Genomic DNA, 14,294 nt, shown 5'->3' on the forward strand with positions numbered 1-14,294 from the left:
AAGAGGTTTACTAAAACCATACTCAAGGGAAGGCAACTTCTTAGAAATAAGTTTTCCTAAGTAAAAGAGGATGGAGTGGGGTGGTGGCCAGTGAGTAAAAGGCACTGAACATTCACTGCCTATTCTGTGCTATGTGTTACATGGAAAACCATCATATTTCATCATCACGGATCCTGTAAACCAGCAATAACATCATTCCCATTTTGCAGGTGAGGAAACTGAGACTCAGTGGTTAAGTAGCCTAAGGTTTTACAAGCTAATAAATACATTCAAAATCAGGTCTTTCTGGCAATAAACCTATATTTTTCATTACTTCAGGTTTCAAAAGTGATAAAAATTCTACCAATTCCCACAGAGCCCTATATTTTAGGAATGGCTACAGTTATCTCTGAAAACCAGGAAAGTACTGTTTCCTCAATCAGGTTCCTAAGCTCTGACATAGGCTACCCCATTCAAGAGGTGAGAGCAGCTTAAGTTTAGTTCTCTTGGCAGCCAAGCTATACCCACCAAGCCAGACCCAAAGGACAGAATAAGTATCTGCTGAATTCAGTAAGCTAGTGGCCATTGAACTTCACAGGACAACCTGAACTTTCACTGGGAGGGAATTAAACTGAAACAGTCTTTTCCTGAGGTGGGAAGGAATGGACTGAAAAAATAAATTTGAAATGCTGAATAGGGAAATCTTATACAGTCATAACTGTGTTTTTATTTATTTTTACCCTGCTTCCACAAAAGATTTGAGGCAGCTCAAATGAGAACAGATAATAAAAAGTGAGAGCAAAATTAAAATACAAATAAAGAATCAAGACCAGGGAAAGCATAAATAAAAGGAAAAAGTAAAGGCTAGGGAAAGAAGAACAAATGGGTCTTCTACAACACTGTGGTAATCAGCTTTAAATCTGGCTCTGAGTTTCCTGGCAGACAAAGTGAAAAGGGAGACCAGTTACATAATTCTGATTATCAGATAGGAAGAAACATACCAGTGTCTCAGGGAGAGATTATAATTATTATGCGCAAATAAAGACCTTAAATCCAATACCTCTCAGAGCTGTAAGATTAGCAGTTCTAAAGCTAAAGGCCCAGAAATTGTTGATTTTTTTTTTCAGCAATTAGATAGGCTTGTTCTACAACCTTTAAAGAAATGGCTGCTGCTATTACAAAACTACCCCCTGGAGACATAGGAGTCCATAAGGGATTCATAATGTTGCCAAACCTCTAGTTCTACTAGGTAGTTTCCACCAATATTTCTAAAATACATAGATATGAACCGATACCTCAAATGTGTTTGGTGGGAGGAGAAAAAAAGCCATTTCTAAATAGCAGGTGATGTTCAAGAAGCAGCTACGCAGCCACCTATCTGGAATACTGAATAGAAGAGTCACACACAAGGCAAAGGGTTGAACAAACTGTCCTCATAAGGCCCCTTCTAAATGTGAAGCTCTAAGGTCATGTTTTTCCATGAGGAAACTTGTCTGCCTTGTTTTACTGTGTATCCTTAGGAACTAGTATATTATTAACATTTACTATTAGTTGACTGAATAATTATTCCCATTTGCCTATCTCAGGAATATAAACAGGAATAACCTGAAAGAATTAAAGTTATAGGCAGCACTGGTACTCCTAAAGAATTCTTTCATAGAGTCTCAGTAAGTTCCACTCTCTCATACTGGTCATCCAGCTGGGATGGGTCTGTTTGGTACTTTACTTCAGTTTTCTGAACTACAAATGGGGGACTAAATTGTATGTGAAACATAGGAGTTGCTTGAAATAACTGCTGCATAAAGATCAGAATTTTATGCAATCCATATATCACAATTGGAAAACCTTTTTTTTTTAGAAACACTGGTTACAAGGAGGCTGGAGCCAGATCAGCATCGAGTGAAAAAGCATTTGTGAAGGGTCGATTGTGCATGTGCTTGTGTGAGGCTTTGTCCCAACAGAGACAGGATGGCTCTGTCTCTTTTCCTGGCCAGAACCCCAGTTGTGCAACAGAAATATAGCAAATACTTGATGACTAAGACTGCAAATCTCCAAAAACACAACAAACAACATGAGAAAGTCTCATCAGATTTTCCTCACATTCATTGGCACTGAGCCCTGTTTTGTCAGAGAATACTTACAAGAGGGCCACTTTCAGAGGGATGTAACGCATTTCCATAGGGGTTCGGATGAGTTCGGCCACATCTGGGGCATACTGGTCTAGTTCTAGGAGGAGTTTCTGCTTTTTAAACTGGAAAAAAATGACAAAACACATGAAACAAATAACTTCCCATTGCTTTTAGGATGAAGACAAAAGTTCTTCCATGGCCCACATGGCCTGTCTGACCTGGCCCTACCTCTCCAGGGTCATTTCACGCTCGCTCCCCACACCTCTCACTTTCTGGGTTCAAGCACCATGAACATGCCACTGCCCTCCTGCTCCCAGTTCTTTGCATTTAACCTAGAACAAACAACCTCTTCTTCTCTTTCCCTAGTTAACTCCCACATAAGCTTTAGATCTTAGTTAAATTGTCACTTCCTCAGGAAGGCACACTCACTGCCCTGACTGTAAAAATCTCATAACACTGTTCACAGTTAGAACTTTTTTATTTATTTATGTGACTATCTTTCTCCTTCACTATACTATAAGTTCCATGAGGGCAGAGACCATGTTTATTTGCGAATACCTGGCACAGTGAGCAAACAATAAGTATCTGTTGAATGGCTAAATGAATGACTGAATGGCAAAGCAGCTTTTAGTCATTTTTAAGAGTTATCATCAGCGGCCTAAGGATTCCAAAGTTCCATCAAAGCGAAATATTTTCACGCAAAGTGAAACGATCCCCTGAATGTCACAGTGTCCTGGGTTTTCTTCTGAGCGCTCCTGTTTCAAGTTTTTGACTTTCACAGAGGAAGTGGGAAATGACCATGATGAAGAGAAGGACGAGGAAAGCTGGGTGTGGCTGGGCAGCCGGATAGTTTACAGGGAGTGAGATGGGGGTGGAAAGCTCTTGCCTTCCCCTGTGCGTGTCCCAACAAGCTCATGGGTGTGTTCCAGATTGAAAGAAAGTTAGGCAACCCTATAAGCAAACATGGGTCACACTACAGATAGAAAAAGCCTCTGAACCCCAAATGGGTAGCCCTGCTGATTTAATGATCTTAGATAGTATAAAATCAATGCCACAACCTATTATAAAACAGAGTAATTCAGAGAAGCCAAAGTAGTGTGTGATTAAAGATTTAAGGATGAAAACACAGATGGCAACAGAATACTGCATTACACCATTTACATAAAGTTAAAAGCATGCAAAATAACACTATATGTTACTTAGGTATATTTACAAATGCACAAAAAATTAAGGCCATGTGTGGGAACGATAAACACTAAATTCAGAACAGTGGTAACTAGAGAGAAGGAGTAAGGAGACGAAAGTATCAGAGAGAGGCAACTCTATGTAAAGTATTTTATTTTTTAAGCTGAAATAGGTTCACAGTATGTATTATTCTTTATATATTTTTGCATGTCTTAGATATTTTGGATATTTAAATTTTTAAACTAAAAAAAAATTTTTAAGAGCCATCTTTCAGTTCAAAAGAAAATCCCAGGATAATCATAGAAATACAGGTAACCACAGATTTCTTGCAGAGGTTTAGGTAGAGGCTTAATCAAAAAACCTGAACAGGGCTTCCCTGGTGGCGCAGTAGTTGAGAGTCTGCCTGCCGATGCAGGGGACACGGGTTCGTGCCCCGGTCCGGGAAGATCCCACATGCCGCAGAGCAGCTGGGCCCATGAGCCATGGCCGCTGAGCCTGCGCGTCCGGAGCCTGTGCTCCGCAATGGGAGAGGTCACAACAGTGAGAGGCCCGCGTACCGCAAAAAAAAAAAACCTGAACAAACTTCAAAAACCTCCCTTTGATCATCTCTGGGAGTCCAAGTTAAACGGTGGGAATTATCATCAGTAAGATTTATGCTGCCATTCACAGCTGGGGTTATTTAATTAAAAGGGAAAAATATAAACTAAGGTGTTTTTATCAGAGAGAAGGGGGCTGGCTTAGCAAACAAAGCAGTCAATGAGGACAGCTGCAGCAGTGGTGGAAGGATGGAGGCCCCACTAGCTAAGGGTTCTAGAGTTCTACTGCAAAAAGAAGGCCACCTGGAGGGTGTGAGAGCCACAAAGAAGGCTGTTAAAAGGAAACAGGGAGTTCACCCCGTAGCAGCCAGAGAGACAGATGGGAATACAGGCCCATTCCCCAGGCTGGAAGCCAGCCAGCAGGACTACAGTAAGAGATGCAGGCAGTTAAACAGGGATGTGTAGGCCCTGGGCAAAGGTGACACTGTGCCAACAAGGAAAGAAAACTTCCTTGTAACCCCAATCTTCCAAAATACTTTAAAACAGAAAGATTTTATGAAAGGAGAGTCTCCACGAGAGAAGGGCAGTCAGGTCAGCAGTCCCCAGATTCGATGCTACCTTTCTTTTTGTCTCCCCCAATCTCACCAGCACAGGTACCATTATGCCTGGCCTTAGAACTCAATATTGACTCAGATCCCCTAAGCACAGACAAAATCCCTTTAAAACATCCCCATGCATCCAGTTAGAGACAGGAAAGTGGCTAAAAATCTAAGGAAAATTAAACACACGCACTCCAAGAAAATATTAGAAGTATAAAAATAAATGAGGGGCGTCCCTGGTGGTGCAGTGGTTAAGAATCCGCCTGCCAGTGCTGGGGACACGGGTTCGAGCCCTGGTCTGGGAAGATTCCACATGCCCACAGAGCAATTAAGCCCGTGCGCCACAACTACTGAGCCTGCACTCTATAGAGCCCGCGAGCCACAACTACTGAAGCCTGCACGGCACAACTACTGAAGCCCGCGAGCCTAGAGCCCATGCTCCGCAACAAGGGGATCCACCACAATGAAAAGCCCGCGCATCGCAACGAAGAGTAGCCCCCGCTCGCCGCAACTAGAGAAAGCCCATTCACAGCAATGAAGACCCAACACAGCCAAAAATAAATAAATAAATAAATAAGGTTAAAGAGTACAATTTAAAATCCAAAGATAGGTATATTTCTAGGTATATTCAGAAGCCTCAACAACAATGAGATTTAAAGCAGGAGAGGTTAAAAGTGACCTAAAAAGTAATTACCTGAATGTGTTACCTTTGTAATCATTAATCAGCTTTTCCATATGTATGTTATATTTTAGCAGAAATTTTTGAATTAAAAAAAATTTCCAGGGTGGAGTTTTCCTTCCCTTTTACCCACTACCCCATGCAGCCATTTCCCTGTCCCTTGAAAGGTTGATTTTTGCAAGGACATAATTCCCCTACTCCAAATAAAGAGATTCTTCTAATCACTGAAGCTGTGTCTACACCCCTTTGCATCCCCAAAACCTATAGGGGGGGTGAATATTCCACCCCCACTGTATCTCCAACTGTTAGCCTCAGCACATTCCAAATTCAGGAACCTATCCTCCAAATTCACAACCCTCTAAGCATAGTAGGGGATACAGGTTTTTATCACTCCCTATCAAACCACCTGTAGCTTTCTAACATGAATTCTGAGTTCCAAATAAGCGCAGTCTCAGCAAAGGACAGACTAGACCAACATTGCTTCTGTCAAGTGAGGCAGATGTAAAATGTCATGAGAATCAACTGGTCACAATCAATCAGCATTCATATTCCACATGCTCAAGTTGGAGATTGGGGTGGGGCTGGAGTCTTCCATCTCTGCACCATAGTTTACCAGGATGCATTTGGGTGCAGACACAGCTTCATTACCAGGGATAAAAAATCTCAAATTCTAGCAAGACTAAAATACTTCCAGACTATATGATATGGGCCCATTCTGACAAACTGGGAAAGATTTGGGGGAAGATGTGCTAATATTCTATCCAAGTCAACAGTAGTATGTTAGTATCATCAAAGTCTGCCATTTAGAATGAGTTAATTTTTGACACAGGGTAAATGAAACTCTTATTCTAACCAAGAAACGTAATGTTCTAGTAGGCTGAATTCTGAGGATGGAGAAGCAAAACTATTCCAAATTTTTATTTGGTGATAAAGTTTTATCTTGGTGATAACAGACAGCATACCCTGCCTTGGTGTGCTCAAAACCAGGGTATTGACAATAGCTCATTCAGTTTTCTCTCTCCCTCTTTAAATCACACAAAGAAAAAAAAAGAGATCTCTATATGTTTCCATATAAAGTCAGAAATAACTAAGAAATGAATTAAAATTACTGACGCACTAAATTAAAAGTATCTCTTCTATTGACACTGAAGCTGACTTTGTTAAGAAACTCACTGAAACCTAGTTTCATTATTTCCCCATAAGCTTCTCCTCCCCTTAAAAATTGTTTTAATTGGAGTATATGACAGCTGATCAGTAAAAAAAAAAAAAAAAAGGAATGCATATGATGGTAGCATCTCTAATCAACTTTCATTAAAACACATTTCAGAAAAAAACCCCCAACACATTTCAGTTTTATATTTTCTTTGAAAAGATCTGATTGTGTTCTTAGATGAAAGCCACCAAACCTCCCTTAGATATTCACATATATCCCATATATACATGCTATTTTTTTCTCCAGTGTTTTATATTTAAAACTTTCAAACTACAGAAAAGTTGAAAGAATAATTCAATAAAACACGTAGATCCACCAACTGTTAACATTTTGCCACATTTTCTTTATCTCTACACACACACACACAGACAAAAGCACACACGGGAACCATTTTTCTTCCAGAACCATTTGAAAGTAAGTTGTAAACATCATGACCCTTCACCCCCTAAATTTTTTTTAATAGATTTTTTTTTATAAAACTTTTATTTGTTCTGGACTTAAATCCAGAATATATAAAGAAAACTTAAAACTCACTAATAAAAAGATAATAAGCCAATAAAAATGGGAAACAAGTTGATCAGACTCTTTACAAAAGAAAACATATAAATGGCAAATAAACAAATGAAAATATGCTCAACATCATTAGTCACTAGGGAAGAGCAAATTAAAACCACAAGGAGATACCACCAGTGACATGCCCACTAGGATGCTGAAAGTAAAAGTACCAAGCACACTACGATAGGCAGACTAGTGGCCTCCAAAGATGTCCATTCTGATCACTGAAACATGTGAATCAATCCATCTTGTTGTAACAGTCCCCAAATAAGTCTTCATTATTGTTCTTTTACTCAGTAAATGCTTGTCCTTCCTTCCACTTATTTCCTTCTTAGACACATTTTTTGATCATTCTTTTAATGAAGGTCTGCGAATGGCAAATTCTCTACATTATTTTTTCTATCTTAAAATCAGAAAGATGATTTTAATCTTATTTCTCAATAAAATAATAACATACATTTGTAAAGCAAACAATTTTAAGAATATTTCTCTAAAGGCTTTCTGGAATTCCTAAAGGAAATTTATCTATTTTAGAAAGAAAATTCCAAGGAATTATGGAAAACAACATAAAATTATCAAGTAGCCCCCTCCCCCTACAACACACAGTAATCATTCTGGTACAAAGCACTTTTTTTTTTTTTTTTATACAGCAGGTTCTTATTAGTCATCAATTTTATACACATCAGTGAATACATGTCAATCCCAATTGCCCAATTCTCATAGATGAGATAAAGAGGGTGTTTTTAAATTAATTAATTAATTAATTTTTGGCTGCCTTGGGTCTTTGTTGCTGCACGCGGGGCTTTCTCTAGTTGCGGCGAGCGGGAGCTACTCTTTGTTGCGGTGCGCAGGCTTCTCATTGCGGTGGCTCCTCCTGCTGTGGAGCACGGGTTCAAGGCACAGTAGTTGTGGCTCGCGGGCTCTAGAGCACAGGCTCAGTAATTGTGGCACACGGGCTTAGTTGCTACGTGGCATGTGAGATCTTCTCGGAACAGGTATCAAACCCATGGACCCTGCATCGGCAGGTGGATTCTTAACCACTGCGCCACCAGGGAAGTCCCACCCCTAAATATTTGAGCAGGTAACTTCAAAGAACAAAGACTGGAGTTTACATACACGAACTACCTTGGGAGAAGAAAATAACCACTACTATTTTATTTCTGAATTCCTCTGCTTATAAATCTCATGCCCAGTTATTTCATCTCTGGCCTTCTAGGGAATCCTGTTAAAGCATTTTACATCAGCCCTAAAATTTTCCTTTCTTTTCTTTTCCAGCTTTCTTGACATATAATTGACATATAACATTGTATATGTTTAAGGTACACATGATGATTGGACATATTATATACATATATTGCAAAATATTACAATAAGGTTAGTTAAAACACCTATCACCTCACATGACTATGTGTGTGTGTGTGTGTTTGTGTGTGTGTGGTGAGAGTATTTGAGGTCTACTCTCTTAGCAACTTTCAAGTATACAATACGATATTGTTAACTAGAGTTACTATGCTGCACAGTAGATCCCTGGAACTTAATCATCTTACAACTGGAAGTTAGTACCTTTGACCAACATCTCCCCGTTTACCCCACCCCCCAGCCCCTGGCAACCATCAAGCTACTCTCTATTCCTATGAGTTTGACTTTTTTAGATTCCACATATAAGTGAGATCATACGGTATTTGTCTTTCTCTGTCTGACTTATTTTACTTAGCAAAATGTCCTCAAGGTTCACCCATGTTGTCACAAATGCTCCATTAGCTTAAGATGTATACTCCCTGGTCTTAGTGATGTTAAGTCTCTAATATGCAGTTCTTAATCCCTTAAGGGGGGTAATCAAGGACTCCTTGAGCACTGATAGCAACTATGGACTTTCTTCTTGGAAAAAATGATATAAGCACATACACACACAATTTTTCATACCATTTCAAGGGCTTTATAGACCCGTTAAGCCTATAAATGGACCCCAAATTAAGAACCCTCAGTCCAGATATTTTAAAAACCTCTTTGAGGTCTAAAATTCTAGAATTTACCCACTTTATGTTACTGATGACCAGAGCACAGAAAGGCAGACTGCTAATTCTGGTTCTATTACTTGGTAACACAAGTGAAAATGAACCACAAACAGACAACATCAATGGAATGCAGCCTTCACTCACCCCAGTCTAAATCCTCTCAGTGACTCCCAGCCAGTCAATGAGGACTGCAGACAATTTTTAAAATAACTACATAGATAGTACACATGGTTAATCTGTTAACTCTCTCAGAATCCAGGAAAATGAGAATGGTCCCACTACACAATTCTCCTTGGCTATTACATATGGTTTTCAATAGGTATTTAATACATGCCAAATTTTCCAATTAAGATTGCTCTCTGCAGGGAAATAGAAACTACATTGGGAATCCAGTTTTACCTTGGATGGGCATAAGACAGTGAGTTAAAAGCTCTATTCATTTTCTTTTGGAAAGAAAAACTGGTGAAAAGAATGGAAGACTATTTTTTTTTTTTTTTTTTTTGCGGTACGCGGGCCTCTCACTGTTGTGGCCTCTCCCGTTGCGGAGCACAGGCTCCGGACACGCAGGCTCAGCGGCCATGGCTCATGGGCCCAGCGGCTCCGCGGCATGTGGAATCTTCCCGGACCGGGGCACGAACCCACGTCATCTGCATCGGCAGGCGGACCCTCAACCACTGCGCCACCAGGGAAGCCCAGAATGGAAGATTTTTAAGGGTCTTCATTAATATAACAGTAGTTCAACTCCATTTACTCCAAAAAGTCTGAACCTGGATAGGTGAGTGGATATTAAGCCACGAAGATTAAGCTGACCTTTCTATATATATTAGTAAAGCTGTCTTATTGGTTTGGGTTTGGTCATTCCAGGGATGGCTGAACAAGCCAGAAGCTTCACTCCCACTTCTTAGGATTTTAAGACAGCTGATCTTTAAGTACATGACCTTTGATTTTTTGTGATAACAGAGATCATCAGGCTACCGAATTTCACTGGTTTTGTCCCACCCACTGACTACTCACCACAACTTTATTGAAGTCCTGGATTGCAAAATACAGGGCAATGGCAGTGAGTGCATCAGTTATCTGTCAAGAGAAAGAGAAATAAAAGGAAATGACTCTAATTAGTACAGGAGTAATGGAATGCTGCCAGAGCATGGAGTTTTGGGATGGTGATGGACTATCCAGTACTGAATTCTTACATTCAGGTAGAACTTCAACCCTCACTTTGACTACAAAGATAAAGCCTCTTCAGGGAGGTCTGACCAGAAAACTCTGAGGACTAGGACCCACTGAGGCTTACATCAGTTTGGTGTCCCACATCTGCTCTGTAATCGCAAGTTATTTAAGTTTTCTATAAAATGAGAATAATACCCACTGCTTTGCAGGCCTGATGCAGGTCAAGTACTTAGCGCACAGTAAGCCCTCAACAAGCCACAGCCATTATAATTATTAATGAAGACCTCAGTGGACCTCCTACTTGACCCAGATTTTCAACTCTAGATTAGACAAGTGTTTCAAATTTCTACACTCAAAACATAGCCCTGTTTTCTCAATTTTGAAGGTTCTTGCCCTTAAAGTCTCATCTGGCCCATGTCCTCTGCACAGAATGTCTTGGCAGAATGTTTAGGAAATTCCGGATGCCCTCTATACTGGCACCACAATTAAAGCCAATCATAGAACGCTGAATGAAGCTAGAAATTCAAGAATACATAGTCCAGAAATCAAATTTTAAAACTATAAGGAACTGGAACTGGTCAGATGCCAGAGACTACTACTCACACATCCATAAAACTATCACAGTTCCATGAATTCACATTTAAGATAGCTTTTTGCTTTTATGTTCTGAGAAACTCCTCAGCTCCTAATATAGATTTTTTTCCCCTTAAAAACAAGAAGATAAAAGACTCTAAAATTAGGGCTTCCCTGGTGGCGCATTGGTTAAGAATCCGTCTGCCAATGCAGGGGACTCGGGTTCGATCCCTGGTCCGGGAAGATCCCACATGCTGCGAAGCAACTACGCCCGTGCACCACAACTACTGAGCCTGTGCTCTACAGCCCGCGAGCTGCAATTACTGAGCCCGCATGCTGCAACTACTGAAGCCCATGCACCCGAGCCCATGCTCCGCAACAAGAGAAGCCACCGCAGTGAGAAGCCTGCACACCGCAACGAAGAGTAGCCCCCTCTCGCTGCAACCAGAGAAAAGCCCATGTGCAGCAATGAAGACCCAACAAAGCCAAAAATAAAATAAATAAATTTATTTTAAAAGACTCTAAAATTGGGCTTCCCTGGTGGCACAGTGGTAGAGAGTCCGCCTGCCGATGCAGGGGACACGGGTTCGTGCCCCAGTCCGGGAAGATCCCTCATCCCGCGGAGCGGCTGAGCCCGTGCGCCACGGCCGCTGAGCCTGCCCTCCGCAATGGGAGAGGCCACAACAGTGAGAGGCCCGCGTACCACAAAAAAAAAAGACTCTAAAATTAAAAATACATACATACTGATTTTATGTGGAAGGTTACTTACCATAAATACCAATTCAGCATAGTCAATCAGGAAATGAAAGAGGTATATTATTAATGGAGTCTGCAGGAGAAAAACAAATACATTAAGTTAAAAGTTAATGTTATCAGCTTCCAGAGTACAGGGTGGGGAGGAGGCTATTCTGTCAACAAAAATCTCTTTCTTTCCTAGAATACTGTTTCATGCTAGTTTGCCAGCGTACATATGAGGGAGAATTATTTAGCATCACTTGAATCATTTTGTGCCACTGGGACTATCTGCTGAATTGAGTAAAGAGAATAAACAAAATCTAATGTGTTAAATACCTGGTGAAGAGCTGTTTACACAGTAAAGGTATGAGGTGAATTTTAGTTTTAAGACATATATAATAGGCACGGGAAACTCCATAATGGACCAGGATTGTTCAACTCATAAAATAAAATGCAAAATGTTTTCCCTTCTTCTATTCTCTGAGATGTTTTATATGATTAGTGTTACTTCCTCCTCAAACAGTTGGGAAATTAACTCACCATGAAGCCATCTCAACCTCAGTTTTCTTTGAGAGAAGATTTTAAATTACAGATTCAATTTCTTTCACAGATAAAACACTATCCGGATTTGCTATATTTTTCTTAGCCATTTGCTATTTTTTTCTTTTCTTTTCTTATTTTTTTTCTTGGTTTTCTAGGAATATGTTCATTTCACAAAAATTTACAATTTTTTGGGCATAAAATTGTTCATAATATTTTATTTGTTAGTGTCTACAGGAACTATAGTGATTTTTCTTTCCCAATATTGGTAATGTGCATCTTCTTTTTTTTTAATCTTGACAAATTTTGCCAGAGATTTCTTAATTTTATTAGTCTTTCGAAGTACCAACTTTGGGCTTTAATGATTATTATACTTCTTTAATTTCTAAACTTTACAATACACAATTCTTCAAACTTTTCTGGGGATAATTACTTTTTCTGATGATACCTAGATCACTGATTTTTAGACTTTTAAAAAAAATTTCTTTGTTTATTTATTTATTTTGGCTGTGTTAGGTCTTCGTTGCTGTGTGCAGGCTTTCTCCAGTTGTGGCGAGCAGGGGCTACTCTTCGTTGAGCGGTGGTTTCTCTTGTTGCAGAGCACGGGCTCTAGGTTGTGTGGGCTTCAATAGTTGCAGAACGCGGGCTCAGTAATTGCAGCTTGCGGGCTCTAGAGCACAGGCTCAGTAGTTGTGGCTCGTAGGCTCTAGAGTGCAGGCTCAGTAGTTGTGGTGCACGGGCTTAGTTGCTCCGCAGCATGTGGGATCTTCCCAGGCCAGGGATCGAACCCGTGTCCCCTGCATTGGCAGGCGGATTCTTAACCAATGTGCCACCAGGGAAGTCCTAGTCTTCTTTCCTAAAACAGTTGACCCTCGAACAATGTGGGAGTGCTAACCCCCACACAGTTAAAAAATCTGAGTACAGGGCTTCCCTGGTGGTGCAGTGGTTGAGAGTCTGCCTGCCGATGCAGAGGACACGGGTTCGTGCCTTGGTCCGGGAAGATCCCACATGCCGCGGAGCGGCTGGGCCCGTGAGCCATGGCCGCTGAGCCTGCGCATCTGGAGCCTGTGCTCCGCAACGGGAAAGGCCACAACAGTGAGAGGCCCACGTACCGCAAAAAAAAAAAAAAAATCTGAGTACAACTTTACAGTTGGTCCTCCATATCCATGGTTCTGCATCCTCAAATTCAACCAACCTCAGATTGTACAGTACTGCAGTACGTCCTTATTGGAAAAAATCTGCGTATAAGTGGACCTACCTGTGCAGTTCAAACCTGTGTTGTTCAAGGGCCAACTGTATATTCATTCAAAGCAATACATTTTCCTCTGAGTATGGCTTTAGCTGCATCATACAAATTTTGATATGTTGTTTTATCAACATCATTCAGTTCAAAATACTCTAATTTCTCCTGAGATTTCTTCTTTAATTGAGACTATAGTGTAATTTCAAATTATTTTTATTTTCTTTTTATATTTTTGTAATGTATTTATTATTATGGTCACAGAAAATACTCTGTATTATTTCAATCATTTAAAATGTGTTGTGGGGACTTCCCTGGCAGTCCAGTGGTTAAGGCTCTGAACTTCCACTGCAAGGGGCATGGGTTCAATCCTTGGTTGGGGAACTAAGGTCCCGCATGTCACGCGGCACTGCCAAAAAAAAAAATGTGTTGTGACTTGCTTTGTGGTCCATAATATGGTCAATTTTGATAAGCACTCCACAAACACTTGAAAAGAATGTGCATACTAACATTTAATGGTGTAATATTCTATGTATGACATCTAGGTTGTTTGTTAAGGATTTATTCAACTCTGCTATGTCCTTGTTGATATTTTTGGTCTGTTTGTTATATCAGTGACTGAGATAGTTAAAAATCTCCCTCTTTGACTGTGGATTTGTCTATTTCTCCTTTTAGTCATGTGACTTTTGCTTTATATATTTTGAATCTATGTAGTAAGATGAATTTATGTGTAGAATTACTGTATCTTCTGGGTGTTGATCTTTTTATCATTATAAAATAATCCTCTTTACCTCTAGCAATGTTTCTTGCCTTAAAGTGTTCTTTATCTAATATTAGTATAGCTACATCAGCTGTTTTGGGGTAATGTTTGCATGATATGTCTTCTCCTATATTTTTACTTTCTACTTTTTCATGTGTCCTAATATATTTCAAATGTGTTTCTTAAAAGCAGTATATAATTATTTTTTAACCCAATCTGATAATCATTATCTTTTAGCTGGATTTTAGTCTATTTACATGTAATATAATTACTGATATATGTGTGTTTAAGTTTACTGTCTTACTATTTCATTTTCCATCTGTCCCATTTTCTCTATGCTGTTTTCTCTCCTTTCTTGCTTGTTTCACTATTTTTTATTATTCCAT

The 14,294-nt window shown here is 39.9% G+C and overlaps 1 protein-coding gene across 9 annotated transcripts in view; it reads right to left on the reverse strand.

Annotated features, from left to right (window-relative positions):
• PIGU (phosphatidylinositol glycan anchor biosynthesis class U) overlaps positions 1 to 14,294 on the reverse strand; it is a 125,279-nt gene that overhangs the window by 92,895 nt on the left and 18,090 nt on the right. For all 9 annotated transcript variants that reach the window (XM_067707880.1, XM_067707876.1, XM_067707872.1 and 6 more), the window contains 3 exons: positions 11,403 to 11,462; positions 9,905 to 9,967; positions 2,121 to 2,230 (listed from right to left, as the gene is read on the reverse strand). In XM_067707880.1, the coding sequence (XP_067563981.1) occupies positions 2,121 to 2,230; positions 9,905 to 9,967; positions 11,403 to 11,462 (233 nt within the window). The remainder of the gene's footprint in view (positions 1 to 2,120; positions 2,231 to 9,904; positions 9,968 to 11,402; positions 11,463 to 14,294) is intronic.

Source organism: Pseudorca crassidens, chromosome 15 (assembly GCF_039906515.1).
Source record: "Pseudorca crassidens isolate mPseCra1 chromosome 15, mPseCra1.hap1, whole genome shotgun sequence".
NCBI classification, from domain to species: Eukaryota; Metazoa; Chordata; class Mammalia; order Artiodactyla; family Delphinidae; genus Pseudorca; species Pseudorca crassidens.